The following is a 21,420-nucleotide window of genomic DNA, read 5'->3' as shown; positions in this document are numbered from 1 at the left end:
TCACCCTAACTTAATAAATATGAAGGCGTTTCTATAAAATTAATTATAGAAAGTCGATAGTAAAAGTAAAGCTTACATTTTGCAGAAATTGTAATCATCTGAATGAGACCTGACTGCTGAAGGATAAATTAACAACTCGTACATACAATAGTAGATGTTAAAGTAATCATTGCAAGAGACCACACAATAAAGCGACTGTAAGTGGACAGTTTGAAGGGAAAAGGTGTCAAATACACATTTCTATAGCTTTAATAAATTCAGTACGTCATTATAGTAACATCAAATATCCTTTAATTTTGAATTACATTTTTTAAATTTAAAAGTAGTTTTGTCTCATTTCTGATATTTTAAACTTAAACATACAAAGAAAAAATACAATTAACGTCTACAATTGTGCCCTTTTGGGTTGTAACATTTAATTGTGTAAAAAGGTGTAAAAACATAAGGAAAAATATATAAAATAATACAAATATTGAAACTGAGGGGTTTTTTTGGAGGTTTTTTTTTTTCAATCTCATTTTGAAACACTTTTTTAAACTCGGCTCTAGACAGTGCAATAACAATTTTCAGTATTAAAAGCGGTAAAATACATCAATCACTTTCTTTCAATAAAGTCATAACTTTGTTAAAATCCATAAAATTATAAGATACATAAAATAACACTTCCAAACATGAAAATTCTGGGACATTTCTTTGTAAAAATAATGATAGTAGTAGTAGTAGTAGTAGTAGTACATTCAAATAATGCCTTTCAAAAACACTGTAGTCACTTTGTGACATGTGGGCAGGTTTTGATATTTATAGACAATAAAAGGCGTGGCTTTAGGAATGTGGGCGTGACTTTGACTCCTGATAGTGTACTACTGCGAGTGGGTGTGTCTTAAAGTCCTTTAGCGGGAACCTATATAAATCCTTTTAAAACTATTTAGGATATATACACATACACACACACACACACACAGACAAAAATTTTGTCAGATTTTTTGACAGGGTTTTAAAAATCCTATTTATAAAAAAATTCTACACCTCTAAAACTAGCTGACTTGACAAGAAAACCTGAAATCCAAGTGCAGTTCTTCATGAAAATGCACCTATTTGGAAACTTTTAAGGAATGTATCTTTGTACATGCATTAATAAAGAAACCCTACGTTCCCGTAAAGACAAGTCTTAAATTAGGGATTCATAAATGACCCATATACTGCACAGGGCAGTGAATCCTGCTCTGACACGTGTATATTTGAACCTGAGATAAGTTGCGTAAGTGTCGCAGTACTCATTCTCCATCGTCGATATGAAGAATGTTGTTGAAATCTATAATATAATTCGAAGGTTATGATTGTGATATATTAGGACTCCTATGTTGAAGTGCTAATATAGATAATCCTGCGATATTTACACCAAAGTGATTTGTGATTTTTTCATCACAAAAAAAAATTTGGTCAGGATGACCAAAGCATATCATAAATCACAAATCATAGCACAAAGTAAAAATATATGACTTCAGCAAATGGAAATATTAATTAATATATTACAGTTAGAAATGTAGTACTGTGTATACACATCTTTCTTCACTGTCAGGGTACAACAATCTTGTGTACAAAGCGACACAAAGGAGAGCGCATGACGGTACTACTTCAGCAACAAGAAGTAGTACCCTTTGTCAGGAGAGTGCACGTGGTTAAAAAAGACAGGGACTAATTACAGAACATGGCACATTACCTAAAAGCTAAATCCCCAGTCGTTTGTCTTTCTCAAGGTTTATTACACAGTGAGAAGTCTACATTGTGATTACGAAAAAATTCGACAAAAACTTTATACTTTTGTGATTTTTTTCAACACCTTTACAATTTTGACACAATTCTGACATTTCTCAATATAGTGCCTGATGCGATGTGTAATGTTAATCTCTTTTTTCCAACAATTTACGAACACATCTGAGGAAAAATGGTGTTTTGTCTGTTTTTTCACGTCCTTCCGCATTCTATTTTTCGCCTGTAGAAACAAATGAACAACAACATGCTAGCTTGCTAAACCATCAGCACCACTATGAACTAATGTCCTGCATTACCATTTTCCTAGCAGCTGTGTTCTCACAACTGTAACCATTTGATTTGTGAGGTAATCGTGTCTTCACCTGGCCACGTCGAAAAAAATCATAAGCTTCATTTAGACACACTACTAGAATTGAACAACACATGAGAGTGTGTTTACATCATGTCAGGATAGCGAGACGACAATATGTTCACGAATAATAGTTTCCATGGCAACACACCATGGCACAAAAGATATAGTTAAAGATGTATTCAGGTTATCTTGAGGAAGTTTAAAGATTCTTCGCGTATACACGAAATAAGATTAAAAAAAAGGGAAGATATGAAGTAAATACAATTTAAATTACATTTTTGTTTTAAAACGCACATGATTTTCAGCATCAAACAAAACCAATGTGTGTTGCCAAAGATTATTTTATGCAATGTGCATAACCACAATTATTGAAACTGATCTCCTGTGATACATTTAATTAAACATTCTGCATCTATACTTTGTAGAATCTGTTACTGTTTGCTTGCATCTCTATCTTTTCAACTCTGTGTTAGCCGTGTTTCTAAGTCAATTATTATTATAGCCCTGGTCATGTGACCACGTACACCCTTTGGAAACACTTGTTAAAAATTTGCATATAAAAAGATTTCCTTTTTAAAGTTTTTGTGCATTTATTGGGCAGGGGTGTTTGTCATGGTATGCAACTTGTTTTAACTTAATAAATATTTTAATTATTGTTTATTGTGATTAGTTATGTTTTATAAGACGAATACAAAAAAGAAAAACATTAATTAAAATGGCTTTAAGTTAACAAGAGCCATTTGAGGCAGATGGCTGTTACGCCACACAGTACAGTGGAACCTCGGCATAGGAATCTTCCCTTATGAATTTCCACCTTAAGAATTGAAATTTGCATCGGCATACGAACAAATATACGAACCAAACGCCAGCTATGTTGCACGTACTCTATGTCTGGAAGCCGTTTAAAGCTTGTTTGCGTCAGTGAAAAGCCAAGCGAAGCAAGTTTATGGATTTTACACATTTTTTTCTGTCAGCGAAGGCTGTTTCGAAAGAGTCAACCCACAATATCAATGTTGCATTCAAAAACTATGTGATTTTTAACAAATATATATATATTCATGGAAGGCTGAAAGGGATTATTCGCATTTACATTAATTCTTAAGGGAGAATTTGTATCACAATACAAATTTTAACACCAAGAACTCGCTTACAGAATGAATTAAATTCCTAAGCCGAATTAAATTCGTAAGTTCCACTGTACAAGATTATATTAATGCTCTCCTTCTAATATGATCTTGTTTCAATAATAACAATCATATGGATAAGTTTTCTGTTAAAGGAAATTTAACGTTAAGGGAAGGTTTCTCCAGTGTCATTGCTTTGTAACAGTCAGTCGATTTTCCATCTTTCCCAGTAATATGACAAACTGTTTTGTGTTTTGTGAACAGAAGTGAGGTCTAGTGAGGAAACAACTGTTTTAGCTGCGGTAACGGGAACTAACTTGTTGTCAAAAACATTCCATAAAAACATTAAATGTAATACTAAACATTAAAAATATTCGTAAAATCTTGTTAAATAACAAACAATAAATTTTTAGCATTGCAAAATCACTCTGGATTGTGCTGGAAATGGAAAATAATCAGAGTCTGACCTAACATGAGCTGTTCATTGTGTGACATATTGAATGCTTTGCTCATCAACAGGTTAAAATCTTCACATTCAAGCAGACAAATTACTTGTAAAAAAAAAAAAAACATGTAAAGAGTAAAGAAATAGTTCATCCAGCGACTCAGCTCATCATGAATATTGTCTAACAGTGGCCAGGAGTAGTGTAAAGTATTTGTGTAAGATGAGAAAGTGTAGCTTATTGTGTGAGTTTAACAGTCATTTTAAGGCCAGCTGAAAAATTCAATGTAACATCAACGCTCACGTCTCCACAGCTATGGCTGCGTTCTCCTGGTCTGTTCACAGTTCTCCAGCCCACAGCTGCCACCTTCACACTGACACCGCCTCTGTTAAGACAGAAAAATAGCATATATATCATACATAACCTGGAACAGAGAATTTAATCAAAACCGTCAAGTCCTGATTTGACAAATTATTTCGCTATTTATTTGAGTTTAATCTCTAAATCACAAATTCTATCTGGCGAATTGCCGGGACAATAAATTGCTCCTATTTTAGGGGCGTTGGTTTATCTTTCTATCTGCAGTAATATGAGGTAAATTCAGCATGTTCTTACTGACCTTGATGGGTGTGTTTAGGAGGATGGCTGAGACATCCGGGACAGACTGGTCTCTGGTGTGAGGGTCCACGGCTGATTCATGGGGCATCTGAAAAAGCGAGTAATATACAATCAGCCTACGTGATCTAAACACTCTAAACATCCTTATAATTTCAATTTCACTCTAAACTTATTCAAGGTTAATTTCTAGCTTCATCACTCTTCAGAATTTTCATCTGCACAGAGTGCATTTTACTTCTTGATAGTAATATATATATATATATATATATATATATATATATATATATATATATATATATATATATATATAAATAATATAATATAATATAATATATATATATATAATATATATATTAATGTTTCGAAAGCACAATCATTTTTATGCATACAATGAAACACAGCTAATATGGAATCAGGTTTGTGTCAAAAAAGGTCTGCACAAAGAAGAATTGACGAAAAAATTAATTAAAGTGAAAAAAAATAATTGCAACAAAAATAAACTTAAATGTAAAAAACCTGTACAGTACAATGAGTTTTAAGTTTTTCAAATTTCTCTTCTGGACAAGCAAATGAGGGAGCTGCTTTTTTTTGGGAAAAAAAACATTGATAATTTCTTTCAGGCGAAACTGAAAAACAATTAATTGTATCATTTGAGTTTGCAGTAATTTTTATTATTTTTAAATCATTTAATTTCAATCATTTAACTAAATTTTTGTTTAGTTCTTTTATTTTCGTGAGACACAAATCTAATTCCACAAGTTTTAAAAACAAAATGTGTGAATTATTAAATAATGCTTTCTCTTTTATTATTCTTTTTATAATTATTATTATTATTATTACTATTATTACTGTTCATTACCAGGACGAATGGTGCCCTGAACAGGTAGCTGAGAGGGTAGTGTAGCAGGTTGAGGCAGGACGCAGCGTAGAGATCAGCGTATCGCAGCAGCTGGCTGGCAAATAGGGTTTTTGTGGAGCCACTGCGTAGTAGACTTCCCATACTTCCATAACACACCTCCATACCGTATGTCAGCTTCTGTAAATCACATGCACACCAAAGAGAGGATCACACAGGCTGAAAATCTGACTCCACTCTAAACCCATCGTAAGAATCACAAATGTGAATGATGCAGGACTCACCTTGACCTTGCTCTGGATGAGATTAACATCTGATCCATTTCCGAAAGCTGAATCCCTGGAATGACATAAGAAGATGAGTCACTGAGGATTGCCTGTCAGACTTTTCTGCCACCTGCTGGTCTGTTCATGTATTACCATGTCATTCTATTATATCTGGAGATGAAGACAGTGACCAAGTCATACTCACTTATGTAGCTCGGCAAGGTAAATGTCGAGCTGCCTCAGCTCCTCAAACATTTCTGCAGCAAGCACACACACAGTTACGATCAAATACAAATAATATATAATATTAGTGTGTAATAATAATTTTAGTGTGATGTACGGTATGTTATCTGTTTTATTTATGTACTGAAGTTTAGAGGATAGTTGAGATAAGCATAAACTTGGGAAACATGACAAATATTACTCAAACTTTATATTTTAATTATAATATAAATAAAAGTTTTTTATTATATTTTTATTATAGTTTCAGTTTGAAGTTAGAATTGAACATTAGAAGTGGTTTCAAATTAATAAAATGTTAGCAAGCTTCTCTTATCTTTCATCCCAGGGTTAAATGACTGACATAGGTTATGGATAAAAGTAAGTGAGTAGGTAAGGAAGTAAGTAAGAAAGTAGGTAGGTTAATAAATGGGTAGGTTTGTAAATGGGTAAGAAGTAGGTAAGTAAGCAGGTGAGTAATTAAGTAGGTAAATAAGTAGTTAGCATGGTAAGTAAGTAAGTAGATAAGTTAGTAAATAAGTAAGAATGTTATTAAGTTAAAATGTTTCATATTAAAGCATAACTACAAAAAATAAATAAATAAAATGCCCAAAGTGCTTTGCATTCATTGGGTGAAACTGGTTGTTGTTGTTTTTTGGTTTATTAATTTAAAAGTTGAGACACATGCTCTCCTCTCATGCTAGCATTGCTAATATTAAATGAAGCTAACGAATATCACAGTGCGATTCCTTTTTCTTTTATGGACTCTTTGAGCTCTCACCATGTTTGTCCGTCCACACCTGGAGCTCCTTGGTCAGTTCAGGCACCACTAGGAATGTTTTCCAACCCTGGCGCTTTTTCGACTTCAGAATGTCCCCAAATATGTGGTCTCCCACGTAGAGGATCTCTTTCCCCCTCACATCCAACAGGTCACAGATGATATCTGAGGAACCTGTCAGGATCACAGGATCAAATTTAGAAACCGAACATGCATATATTATACATTACTTACAAAAACAGTCACAGCATTGACATCTTAGAGTCACATAAGGATACTTTAAACATGCAGATCTGGCAACCCTGTCAGTTCCAACGCTTGTTCTAGAAGCTCAATAATAAACTTTTTGTACCTCCAGAGTAGACAGTGCCATGCTTCAGGTGTCCTGTGTACGTTCCTATCTTTAGCTTCCCTGTGTCCTGGTACACACATATATATAGATATGTTGTTAAATGCTCATTTTCGGCAGATTCCTTTTTAACACTGCACACAAACATGGGTCTCGAAGAGAAGTCGTACCGTGTCCACCTGCCTCAGCACCGTCCCACCAGCAAAAAAGTGAGGTTTACGGGTGTCCACCACCACCAGGTCAAAAAACATCCGCCATGTTCTTTCTGGGTACTAAAAGAAATACAGACAATATTATATTAACCAAGTATACAGACAGTATATTAACCAAACCCATTATGTTAACATACACTGCCTGGGCAAAAAAAGGAAACATTTCAGGACCGTCAAATCGGGCTCTCACTCACTCATCGTCTATACCGCTTTATCCTGTACACAGCCTACCTGAGGAGATTTAGGGCACGAAGTGGGGTACATCCTAGATAGGGTGCCAATCCATCACAGGGCACACACACACTCACACACTTGTGCACACACTATGGGCAATTTGGGATTATTGGGCTGCAGCAAAGAAAGAAAATAACTAATGGAGATTTGAAATGATTGGAACTTAAGAGTTAAGAACCTTTTAACAGATTATCAAAACCTGGAGGGATAGTGCTGAACAGAGAACACTTGAACATTTGGTGAAGGTTTAAAAATGTATTCCTCAGAATACCCATTTAAATATTTAATTTAAACATAACAGTTCCGACAGCTGATGTTTCACCTTCCGTTATAGATCTCAATGAAATTAGTGTTTTTTACATTAGAAATTGAACAGAAAAGGGAAGAAAATCATTACAGAATATCAAAAAATCATATCTATATAAATTCCCTTTTATAATATAATTCACTTTTAATTATATCATTACTTTATATACATTAGAAGGCCCAAAATCAGTCTTAGGTGTTTTGTCTTTATGTCTGTCTGTACAGGTATGTATGTCAAACCTCCACCATAAATAAAATCAAAATGTGTAGTAGAAGTGAAGTTATAAGCAGTTTTGTGCCAGATTATAAACTGTCAAATCGACAGCTGGACAGAATTTAATTTAACTTTTGCAGACATGAACATGCGCTTCAACCTGAAATTATATCACTGATTATATTAAAACTGAACAGCTTATAACACCTTTTAACTATTTTAACTGTCAACAACAGGTAATAACTTTGGTATATAATAAAAAAATATCTGATCGTATCTTAACCATGATTTGTTCATGTGTGTGCTTGCACAGAATTCTAAAAATTAATAGCATGTAAAAAATAAAGTGAATACTTACCTTTGAACCAACTGGATAATCTAGCAAATACTTCATGATGGCCTGGTTAGAAAAATGACAAAGACATGACCTTATTTTATAAATGAAGGAGCTGGTTTATATGGACAGTACAAACTGACTCCAGAGTAGTTTTCCTGTTTTTTTAATTAATTCTAACCATGAGACACTTGCCTCAGTGTAGTTGTAGTCACTGTTGGTGGCCAGGAACACCTTTGCGACCTCCTTTATGCGAGTCAGCAGCATGGGAAGTCGTGGCTAAATTAGAGAGAGAGAGAGAAAGTCCCTTAGAAATTGCTTTTAATTAAATACAATACTTTAAGCTAATCAGGAAGAATAATTAGACTAAGATTAATGGTCCATGACTCAGTGTGTCACCTTTGGCAATACCAAGACCTTCACTTAACATCTACACCTCATTAAACACACTTGAGAGATCATCACTTACATCCCTGATCACGTATTTTTCCAGATTCTGCAGCGTTCTCTCCTTCAGAGAGCCCTGTATTTCAGCAAGACAGAGAGACATCATTTTCTAGTTCACTGAAGTTAAACTACACCAGTTGTAACAGTATATCACAATGTGTTCAAATAAATGAGATTTACTCTGTGTAAGTTTGTTGGCTAAACCTTTGCATGCAGAAGTGTATTAAACATTTCTGATATTATATTTTGTCATACCGCCCAGCCCTACTGCCTGATCTCACTTTTTTATTTATCTTAATGTCACTGTAGTTATTATTCTTATTAAGCCTTTGCGATTTAAGCTGCAGAGTCACATCGATATTTCCCCTGGCCATACTGATCCAAACTTCATGGAACTGTATATCTTGTTAGTAACAAGCTAGGAAGATAACACGATCGTAATCATGAGTTTATGATGTAAATACAGAGCACTGTCTGGTGAAAATTTTATATTTAACCACCTGATATGACCATGTTCTTTGAACTAAAGTAAATATACAGGGTGTTCAAGTCACACTGGGATTTTCGATTGTGCAGAATAACAGAACACAGTAATCAGAGTAAAAACTCCTGTAATGTGCAAGTGGTGTTGGTGAACAATTGTGTGCACAGTTCCAACAGGAGCCACCTCGGCCGGTATCGTCATTCACAGACCCACGGGCTTCATTTACAATGTACGCACCATTAAAATGTTTTACCGCAGCTGAGAGTCTCATCACTGTACTGTGCTTGAAGTCTTCTGTAAATGTCTCTTTTTACTGTTCTGTAAATCTCTTTACATTTAAGTTCATCACAAGTCCCAGTTTGACTTGAATGCCTTTCATGCTACTATAAACTCTTTCATAGTAGTAAACTGTTTTCTTAGTTTTTTTTTTATTTTTATTTGAATGAATGGATAAAGATTTTTGAAATAGGTTGTCCTATGGTCACACTGCAGTTTAGACCCAAACCAGTGATTAATTTTGCAGTGACCATTTGGAAATGGCGACTTGATCACATTTAGTGTAAAGGGGGAATTTTATTTTTAATAAGGCATTTCTTTAAAAAAAAAAAAACAGAGCCATAGGCCATTTCTCTGTCTGTACTAGTCATTAATCAGAGTGTTATGGGTGTGTGACTGATTATGCGAGTCTCTTCTTACCGTGTCATGTATGAAATTCATTGCGTCTCTCACGTCCTGAAACATACTTTTGAATGACATGAAAAGGTCACCGTGCTTAAATCCCTTTTTCAGGCTAAAAAAAGGAGAGACAAACAGTTAAATATGAAATGATACATAGAATGCAGTTTAAGGTGTTAAATGATGCCTGCAAACCAAGGTTTTAAATAAATGGTTGTAACCAGTGTTTTCTCTTTTCTTATCTTATCTTTCACTCACTTCTGGTATCTAGTGGTGTTGGAAAAGAAGTCCACGAGGCATGCATACAGGTACGTCTCTGTTTGGAGAAAGCATTTATACAGTTAGAAAACAGATGCTGGGACTAAAGGGAACATCTGGACGCTACATGGTAGTGTGTGTGTGTGTTATAGCACTACATTATTGTTAATCATCCTCTTGCATACATACATGTTTTTAAGATGCCTGCTACTCATTACGAAATTCACACTCAGGTCCTAATGTGGTAAATACAGTAATGTGCAAAAGTCTTGAGCCATCTACATGTACATCAAATGAAGTAGATGAAATTAAATAAATGGGAAAAAATGTTTTTCTGCACCAAACTGCAAAGTGCCTAAAGATACAATTTGAAAATTGTCAGGGGTAGCTCAGTGGTTAAGGCATTGGACTACGGTTCGGAGATCCCAGGTTGCCGCTGTTTTTATTTTTTTTTTACATTGGGTTTGGAAATTAAAATGTTTAAAATATTTGAAAATAATTGGAAGTAAACTTCCAGTCACTTTGAGCCCTTTTAAGTCTAATAATACCTTAATAACTTAAAAAACATAGAGTGTAATTGATAGAAATTGTAAATAATTAGAAATGTATTAATTTATATACAATTGCTTTCAAACCAAACTACTGTTCGGAAGGTCGCCGGTTGCCGCTGTTGTGCCTTTGAGCAAGGCCCTTACCCCTCAACTGCTCAGATGTATAATGAGATAAAAAAGTCGTTCTGGATAAGGGCATCTGCAAAATGCCTAAATGTAAAAATTGGTTGTTTAAGTAACAAACCTCAGCAGCAACCTGATTTCCCTCTCGTCTGTTTCAAGCATTCAGCATCATCAGTATACTAGTCACCAGTGTTGGGTGTAACACGTTAAAAATGTAATCCGTTATTCAGACAATTTGTGTAATCCGTGAGCCAAACAGCAGTCATTCCCAATCCGTTAGTGTGTGTGAGAAAGTCATCCTATAAGCCCCGCCCCCGATAACCCGCCCCCCTGTTATTTCTGCTGTTATACCCCTATCTCACCTATACGGTTTGACTATAAAAGGACCAATGCGCGGGAAGATGGAAACGTAATCACAGCGCCAAAACTTGTGGTAAATCGTACTTTTGGCCCCCGCGTGAAACCGCGTAGGTGAGATAGGGGTATTAGTAGGTAACAGATTATGGCCCAAAATTCGCTGGGGATGATGGTAGAACGTTCCCAAACACTGCTTTACCATCTGTTGTTTTACATATTGAATGATTCATAGGTCACTGTGTGGCTTAACAAACTAAAATCATACATCTAAAACTTGTTATGTACAGGGATTAGACTGTATATACGATCCTTCCCAAAAATAGGAAGTCTTGTCAAAATGAGAGCTAAAAAAGTCTTTCAGAAAGCCTGAAGAACTATTCCTCAACACTATATTACAAAATACAAGAAAGTCTGGTTCTTTGAAAAAAAAATACCAAGTTGTGAAGGGAGCTCAAGACCTTGCGTAGGACTGTATGTTTTATATGCAGATGGAAAGGCTGTTGGTACCTGAGAGGTTAAAGAGAGTGTTGAGGATGTAGAATCGCTCTGTGTCATCTCTCTGGATGAATCCATTGGGGTAGTACTCCTGAATCTCTGCTCTGCACAGATATACAGAGTGTTATAAATACATACAACATATCTGTCCAATATTACACCAGTATGCCTATGTCAGTCCAGCGTTTTCATGTTTTAGACTTTTGCAACAACCATGACAACTGATTTGCCAGAACATCCTGATGACTTTAGTTAGTAGGCAGGCATTCAAAGGAAGTCAAAGTCAATTTAAGATTTCCCCTGGGGACTGTATTTTACAGTCTGTACACAGTTATAGCCACATTTATACTGCTTTGTGTACAACTGAAACTGCCCAGAAACTGAATCTCAACAACTAATCATGCATATACTGTACACAAGATCTCTCTCACAGTTCCTAAGATGAAAAGATTTTGAGGAACTTTTGCAGTATAACTCTGACGGTGGCACACATGATCGAACTGCAAGCTTCTTATGAGAATCATAATGAATAAGTTTTCAGTAAATAAACTAAATGAACATGGATTAATAATCCACCTTTCAAATCCTTTATAAAAATTATTCTTGGGAACCAAACCCTTCACATTTGAGATGGGAGCCATTTTCATTATCTCAACTTATCTTAAATTATCTTAACTTATGTTGTCTTGTGTTATCTTTTGTATATCTTGATACCAAAACAATCCCAAGTTCTTATTTAGTACAGTAGCCTGCCTAACAAAACCTAAGATGCCTGCAGAGAGTACTCCACAACATTTTAGTAGTGAAGATTTTATGGACTTCTTTAATGAAAAAATCGATAGCATAAGGAAGAAAATAACAGAGGTTCAACCTCTAATAGCATCTCATGATCTAGTTCAGCCAAGAGCTTCACATTTAGATTTTCAGTGCTTTACAGGTATAGGACAGGAAGAGCTGTATAAACTTATCACCTCAGCTAAATCAACAACGTGCCTGTTAGACCCAATACCAACCAGATTTTTAAAAGAAGTGATGCTTACAGTTGGAGAGCCAATTCTAAACATTATTAATTCTTCATTATATCTAGGTCACGTCCCTAAACCTTTGAAGCTGGCAGTTATTAAGCCGCTTCTTAAAAAATCTAATTTGGACGCGAATGAAATAACAAATTATAGACCGATTTCAAACCTTCCGTTCATATCAAAAATATTAGAAAAAGTAGTATCAGCTCAAATATGCACATTCTTGCAGGAAAACAACATCCTAGAAGAATTTCAGTCAGGTTTCAGGCCACATCATAGTACAGAAACTGCACTAGTTAAGATTGCAAACGACTTGTTTTTAGCTTCAGACCAAGGCTGCATCTCAATATTAGTCTTACTTGATCTAAGTGCTGCATTCGACACCATAGATCATAATATTCTCATAGACCGCCTACAAAATCATATAGGTATTCAGGGGCAGGCATTAAAATGGTTTAGATCATACCTGTCTGATCGATACCATTTTGTAGATCTAAATGGAGTACCGTCTGATGTAATGCCAGTGAAATATGGTGTCCCACAAGGGTCAGTTTTAGGACCTCTCCTGTTCTCAATTTACATGCTTCCCCTGGGAAACATCATTAGAAGGCATGGGATTAGTTTCCATTGTTATGCTGATGATACCCAATTATACATCTCAACAAAACCAGATGAAATACCCAAGTTGTCTAGATTAACAGAGTGTGTCCAGGACATAAAAGATTGGATGACCAATAACTTTCTTTTACTAAATTCAGATAAGACAGAGATATTGCTCATCGGCCCAAAAACCAGCACACAACAGCTTTCACAATTCAGCCTGCGTTTAGAAGGATGTACTGTTACTACTAGCTCAACAGTAAAAGACCTGGGCGTGATATTAGACAGCAACTTGTCTTTTGAAAATCATATTTCCAATATCACAAAAACAGCCTTTTTCCATCTTAGAAATATTGCCAAACTTAGGAGTATCCTATCCGTATCTGATGCAGAAAAGCTAGTTCATGCATTCATGACCTCCAGACTGGACTATTGTAATGCACTACTAGGTGGTTGTCCTGCATCCTCAATAAACAAGCTACAGTTAGTCCAAAATGCAGCCGCCAGGGTTCTCACTAGATCCAGAAAATATGATCATATAACACCTATATTATCATCCCTGCACTGGCTACCTGTTCAATTTAGAATTAATTACAAAATAGTACTACTTACATACAAGGCTTTAAATGGTTTAGCTCCCTCATACCTAACCAGTCTTTTGATACGCTATAATCCATCACGTCCCTTAAGATCACAAAACTCCGGACTTCTGGTAATTCCCAGAATTTTAAAATCTACAAAAGGGGGCAGGGCATTTTCATATTTGGCTCCAAAGCTTTGGAATAGCCTTCCAGACACTGTTCGGGGAGCAGACACGGTTTCCCAATTCAAAAGTAGGCTCAAGACGTATCTCTTTAATCTGGCATACGCGTAACTCAACCCATAACCTCATACTCCATTACACTTATCCTGAATGGCAACTATGCTAATTCTCTCCATTTTTTCTGTATTTTTCTACCCATCCTGAGACATCTGGAGATTGTGCCAGCTTCAGTAGACAAAGGCCAACCCTGCGAGGTTTTTAAAGCATCTTGAGAAGGACCTGCTCCAGCTAGATTCTGCTTTATGATGGCTGGAGCTACACATCCTGCTCCTGTGCTTCCAGTGATCTGACCCCATCTGCCCTCTGCACCTACTGCTGAACTGAATCTACACAACTTCTGATATATTGAACTTTCACCTGCACAACACACATGATGTTATTTCTACCTGTTATCACCCAGATGAGGATGGGTTCCCTGTTGAGTCTGGTTCCTCTCAAGGTTTCTTCCTATTGCCATCTCAGGGAGTTTTTCCTTGCCACTGTCGCCGTCACCCTTGGCTTGCTCATCAGAGACATTTCATTCATCATTCATTCATTTAATTATTATCTAGACACATTTTTCTCACACATACACACTTCCAAATATTTTCTTTTCTTTTCTTTCTTAAAAAAAAAAAAAATAAATAACTTTCATTTTTTTTCTTGTGAAGCTGCTTTGGGACAATGACCATTGTTAAAAGCGCTATATAAATAAAATTGAATTGAATTGAATTGAATCGTAATGTCTTTTGTATAGTACTTTAAAATAGTTTTTTGATAATTTAAGGTGTAAATTTGGTTTGTCTTAAATAGTCAGCTAATTAGGTTGGCTAGTTAGTAAGTTTCTGGTCATGTATGTTGCATGTATGTAGAACCTTGGTCCTGGGGGAACGCCGTTTTTTTTTTTTTTTAACTGTGTCCTGAACTGTGGGCAATATGGTTGAAATGACAATAAAAGCCTACTTTAATCACTGTAATGTTCTGGTGTTTCAAATTCAAAATGGACTAAAAAACTTCAAACAGGTTGCAACCTGAAGTTTTAATATTTAAGGTTTTGGAGTACAGTATATTTAATTACTTTAAGCCCTTTCAGTTCTAATTAAAGCTTGTTAACTTAAAAACATAGAGTGCAATTAAAGTTTTTTTTATGGTATTGGGATTGATAGTACTTTTAAATAATTAGAAATGTATTAATTTATATGCTTTCAAACTGAGACTGGAAATAAAATCATTGGAATCATAATTTTGACTGGGATTAAAATTAATTACCCTGAAAGTAACCTGAATTAGATAAAAAGCTTTCAAATGAGAAAAATCACCATGTGGGAAAATTTACCTTTCATTAAAACATTCCTTTCATTAAACAAACCACACATACTGTACACACTCTCTCATTCTCAAATCCCTGAGGAGTTCGTTGGCACCTGCTCAGAAAACCCATCCACGGTTTCTGAACTTTTGCTCACATCTGATCAGACCTATTAAAGGTTATATGATGTAAAACTGAGCAGCTGGATAACACTTTATGTTCACAAAGTATTTTAGGACTCCAATATTGACTCCATGTTGACAGAAAACCAGCTTGAGACTTGAAAACTGCTCATAGCACTTTGTTCCAGGTTTAGTATGATGAGATCTTTTCCACATGCTAGTATGTGATATCATTAGGCAGTAATGAGTATTTATAGAAAATGTAGCACAAATAGCCACATACATATACTAACAAATTAATTCATGCTATTAACACAACACTCACTCACTCATCTTCTTTATCCTGTATACAAGCTCGCGGGGACCTGGAGCCTATCCCAAAAGGCTTTTGGCATGGCATTTTTTTAGCATGAGGTATAGGATCTGTAACTCCATGTTTTTTCAGCACACACTTAGAGCTCACTTACCCTTTCAGGTAAACAAAGCCATGTGTGCACACCAGGACGTTTCCATGTGAGTCCACCTTTAGCAGATTCCCGTAGGTCGTGTCATACACCAAACCTCTGTAGAACAGCAGGAAACACAAACAAGAAGGAGAATAAAAAAAAAAAAAAGATGAAAAATCCATAAATACAATACCATGATCTGTACTGGCACAAAAACAGTCAAAAGTTTACACCCACTCCATTAGACATTGTATTAAGCTTTCATTGATTTCTTTAATCTTGTCTTTTTCTGGGACAGAGTGAGGGTACAATACATCTTTAATAGAAGCTGCTGGAAGACCAGTGGAACACCACACTTAGTTTCACATCACCATGGTCTAAAGGTTTGTTGTACGTGCCAGGAAACTCACTAATCGAATTGAACACTACCATTTCTGTCAAGCCAAGTGCTCAAGTATCCAAATGTCAGAACGTTGTTGATGGTTACTAAGCATCTAAACATGAAACTCGCTAAGGGACATTCAACCCAATATTAAGTGTTCTGTTTATTTTTGGCCAGGTATTCATTTCATAAAACCCGAACTAAACTAAATCTCATGCACCAAATTCAAAACTAAATATTATGCACCACATTTTGGCTGCACAGTCGTTCTGTTTCAGATTAAAAAAAAAAAAAAAAACAGTTAAAAAATGTTTAAAAGCCCAATATTGCTGTAATATTTCATCCATACCATCAGATCTTGGAGAGACTCTCCATCCATCTAGGAACCTCTGTAGTCCAACTAAGGACGATGGAGGCCAAAGATTACCATTGTATTTATTCCCATTTGTACAACCTCCAGTAGTACATTCGCACACTATGGGGAATTTGGAAACACAAATTAACCTAACCTGCATGTCGAGTGTGGAAGGACACCGAAGAATATGCAAACTCCATGCAAACCCAGGACATAGAGGTGCAAGGCACCAGTGCTAACCACTAAGCTACCATGTGCCGCCAACGTGACTCTGGACGGAAATAAATACTGTGCACGTTCATTATGAATGTATATAAACTTCTAACCACAGCTGTATATCTAACCCTAGTAAGAACCTTCTAAGGATTTTTTTTTTTAAATATCTTTACTCTTTTTTTTTTTGAGATTGGTTTAATGTGGTGTAGTTGTTAATAGCACTTTCCTGCAAAACCTCAACAGCGCAATGTTCATGAATTATGAATCATACGTCAATTTTTTACATTACTGGTTGTAAAATCTTAATACACTGCTTCATCACACAGGCTTTATGTTTGAGAACTGGATGATGGAGAAAGATGAAACCTGTTAGATCTAAAAATAGATCAAACTCCCCTCAGCATTTTTACTCATTTTTCATACCGGTTTTTCATCAAAATGCAGCCTTGAACAGCTAAGACAATGATAAGTTTGCATAAAGGCAGTTGTGTGCTGTATATGTGACTATAAAGACAAACCTTACTGAACAAATGTCTCTTAGTACATACCGTGTGGGGAACATGGGGTCGTACATGTACCGCAGCAGCTCATGAGGATAGCCGATGGACACCAGTCTGTCTCTCAGCATCTCAAAGCCCAGATCTTCATATTCAGGAGATTTGTAAACTGCATGGGAAAAGAATGGAGACAGTCAGAGCAATAATATGGTCATCACATTACAGGATCTTACATTTATATTCACATTTGCAAATTTATTCAGGAGATGCTTTTATAAAATAAAATGCAATTCGAGATGAGCAGGCAGGTTAATGTTTTAAACTCTTAATGTTTTAAGCTTTATTTAACTAGCACACATTGACCTCCACATTACTGTATACAGTACCTACCTATCCCTAGTTTTTTTTTCTCACCTGACTAAAGAGTGCACTCACCAGCAAGAGTATAGTCCATGTCGAAGCCATAGCACTTTATTTTTTCCAGAGTCACACTCTTGTTAACAAACACCCTGAAATTCAAGCAGAAACAATGAAAAAATACTTCTACAGATTATCTTTTTTAAAGAAGGCACCATTTGGAGTAATAAACTTAGAGCTTGTTGGTATACTGTAGTTTTATTAGTGGTGGATGGTATTACAGTGCAAATGAAACAAAGATATAAACCTCATAAATGTTCATTTTAATAAATATTAATAAGAATATTAAATATTTAAAAACAAATTTCATAAATGTTCAAACTGTGCAAATGTGTAACTCCTAAAAATATATATCAGAAAAGAAGGAAACTGAAGTCCTGCCCGTCCACCCCAAAAAAAAGTCACTACCTGGACTTAACTATGCAAATAGTTAAGAGTCTTTTATTGGATAATTATGAATATAAAAATGAAGTCAGCTGATAAATGTACTGCATGACCAGGTTTTTCCATCAAAGGATTTTTTCTTCCCTGATGGCACAATGCCAAGATGACAATGCCAAGATTAATTGGGCTCAAATTGTGAAAGAGTGGTTTAGAAAGCACGAGACGTCATTTTCATACACGGATTATCCACCAGATCGTCCAGACCTTACCCCTATTAAGAATTTTTGGGATGTGCTGGAGGACAACAATAAAACAGCTGTGTGATTTAGTTTTTTTTTTTTTTTTACAGATTATAGTTTTTTGACTGGGCAGTGGAGATTCCTTGCCAAATCAGCTAACTGACTCTTATATATATATATATATATATATATATATATATATATATATATATATATATACACACACACAGTGAGGTCAATAAGTATTTGATCACCCTGTGATTTTGCAAGTTCTCTTACTTAGAAATCATGGAGGGGTCTACAATTTTAGTAGCCCTTTCCAGCTTTGTGAAGGTCTAGAATTTTGTCTCTTATGTCTTTTGAGAGCTCTTTGGTTTTGCTACTTAGACTTTGGCTGATTGTGGGGTGCACAGGTGTCTTTATGACAGCTACTAATTTAGAATTATAAGCAAAGTGTAGCTGGACTATTTAAAAGAAAATAACAGGTCTTTGAGGACTAGAAATCTGGCTAATAAGCAAGTAATCAAATACATATTTGACACAGTAATTCACAAATAAATTGTTAAAAAATCATACAATGTGATTTTAGGATTTTTCTTTTTAGATTCTATCTCTCATAGTATATATATATATATATGTCTACCAAAATACATGTACTGAAATATTGAAATTTTGTATAATGACTAATCAATGGGATTGCCCTCAAAAACTTGCCTGTCCTTTATGGCTATAAATATATTTATTTAAAAAGATTTCGCTGCTGTTAAGGATAATACTACACACTTATTTTGCTTTTATTTATGTGGCTCATATCAGGACACTGCAGTCCTGAGGTTCTTATTATCAGCAACCTAGCGAATAGTGACATCACAATTCTTGAGATGAGCATTTGAGTAGCTGCGTCATCTAGGGAGGAGCACATCGCTTGAGGAGGTCACAAACACACACAACAACATAACTTCATCTTCAGTGTATCATTACTCTATATGATATATGTCATGACTAAAAATCAGAAGACAAAGTGCTCTGAATGTTTTGGCATCCCACACAAAGATCCACACCATTCTGATTAAATGTTGACGCCTGTTTCTCGATAATGGATCGCCTGTTTCTCGAAATGGATAAATTTCTGATAGCAGCAATTAAATCTTCTTTGTTAGAGTGGAGTTAAAGATAGCAGACTAACAGCTGTCTACCGGCTCATGGCATATAGAGTTACAGTTAATATTTTACCAGACAGCTCCAGTTTCGTCAACACGACGAACTCTGTGAAGCTGCAGACGTTTGCTTGAAACATGCCGATCTATGTCTGCAAATCTATTTCCACTATTTGGGTTCAAATCCCAAACTACTCCTGAGGCAGAACCTGATCCAAGCACAAGGACCAGTGGCTTTCTGCACTCCGCCACAACCTTCTGGAAATTAGAACCAGCAGGAAATTTTACCCATCACCATCAGTGCCAGTGTAATGAAGATGAATCACCTTTCTAGTGCCATAAACGCCATAGTCAATTATTTAAGGTTTTGCCAAGATGCTGTTTTGAGCACTTTTTACATGTGTGCTTATTACAGATAAGCTGAGGCATGACCTAAGATGGAAACCGTAACAGAGAATGTAAACCAATCCTAATAAATTGCTTAAATGTGCCTCACATCAATGAAAAATCAATTCACAGAGGTGAACGGTTACTTCCTTAAGTTTTGAGCGAAATCAATAGTGCTTATTGAATGAGCAGCTTTAACATGTGCCATATTTGACTGTGTAACTGCAATCACATGTTCAGTACTAAGTGCTCACAGTAGTTCAGTACTAAGTGTTAAAGTATTACTCCCTAAAAATTCAGTAAACAGCAATAGCAAAGAAAATCAAATTCAACTTCTAATTTTACTGTGTCACATACAGTACACGACCATACACAGTATGATATGCAGTGAAATGCTAAGACAAATGTTCGTTACCTAAAACAGAAAGATGGAAGAGAAGAGGTATTTAGAAAGATTTTACTGCAATTCCAAAAAATGCTATTTAAAAAGTTAGATATATGTATAAATTACACATGATTGTACTATACAATCACATGCTAAACCACACACATATATGCTACACACACACATGGAAACATATGCATTTATCAAGGACACTTTTTTTTTACATTGCACTTGGTAAACAAACTTTTAGTTGTGGAGCAACATAAAACCTGTAACCATCACATAGTAAAGAACACATCAGGAATCTAGATTGATCCTTTTGTCCTGCCAGGAATGTGTTTATAGTACTGTTTTCGTTTGTTTGTTTTAAATTTAAAAGTTGTATCTTGTGCAATGTGCAAAATTTTTACTTACTAAGACCTACAATTTATTTTTATTGAAATAAACAATAAATATGATTAAGCATTAATACTAATAAACAAATAACAATAAAAATAATAATAATAATAACAACACTTTAATAAAAAATAAATATATTTGTCCATTTGTTTTTTGCGAAGAATCTTTATAAGATCTAAGATCTTAAGATGTTTTAAATATATTTTTACGTTCTATCTAAAACCATAAACAGTGTTTTTCCTATAAGACAAAGTGATGTAATGTAAGCTGTGCAACTTAATGCAAAGTATTTAAGTAACAGTATAATTATTTGTAATTTGATTATAATGTATTATTATTATTATTATTATTATTATTAATAATAATTTCTCCTGTTAAAGCACGCCCTGATGTGAGCGCAGTCAGACAGACGGACAGACGGATGTCTTGTCTCCTCCTCACCCGTGCTGGAGATCTCCTCTCCCCGCGTCCGCGTCCGTGTCCACGGTCTCGCGCTTGTCTCCGTCCATGGTGCCGTGTGTCTCCGCTGTGTCTCTGTCCCCCTCGCTGCACTATTTAAACTTAGTGTTCGCGTTTACATTTGTGTGTGTGTGCGTGCAGTGCGCACGAGCGCACCGCAGATGTGCGTGAGGGGCCCATGTTAGCACGCGACGAACGGGGCCACGCCCACTGTCACGGCGTAACGCAGGAGCGAGCGCGTGCGCGGCGTGTCGAGTAGGAAGGGCAGCCCAGACTCCTTATCTCTTTAAACTTCAGCAGGGTGTCGGGGCAGTTCGGAGAAACGCGGATCAAGTGCTAAACCAGGCACGTCCACGGGGGAAATAACGGAATAA

The 21,420-nt window shown here is 35.7% G+C and overlaps 1 protein-coding gene across 1 annotated transcript; it reads right to left on the bottom strand.

Moving 5' to 3' along the window:
* Positions 1–233: 233 nt before the first annotated feature.
* nt5c2l1 (5'-nucleotidase, cytosolic II, like 1) lies at positions 234–21,196 on the bottom strand. The gene is given in 19 exon segments (XM_053515945.1): positions 234–4,027; positions 4,030–4,077; positions 4,312–4,398; positions 5,170–5,346; positions 5,451–5,505; positions 5,638–5,689; positions 6,433–6,603; positions 6,782–6,848; positions 6,949–7,050; positions 8,103–8,144; positions 8,274–8,357; positions 8,548–8,601; positions 9,706–9,799; positions 9,943–10,000; positions 11,481–11,572; positions 15,791–15,886; positions 17,271–17,388; positions 17,655–17,728; positions 21,029–21,196. Coding segments are annotated over 19 exon segments (1,575 nt in total). The 5' UTR covers positions 21,097–21,196; the 3' UTR covers positions 234–3,991.
* Between the last annotated feature and the right edge of the window lie 224 nt (positions 21,197–21,420).

The sequence above is a fragment of the Clarias gariepinus genome, chromosome 17 (assembly GCF_024256425.1).
Source record: "Clarias gariepinus isolate MV-2021 ecotype Netherlands chromosome 17, CGAR_prim_01v2, whole genome shotgun sequence".
NCBI lineage: Eukaryota > Metazoa > Chordata > Actinopteri > Siluriformes > Clariidae > Clarias > Clarias gariepinus.
This window is presented reverse-complemented; position numbering and strand designations above follow the sequence as displayed.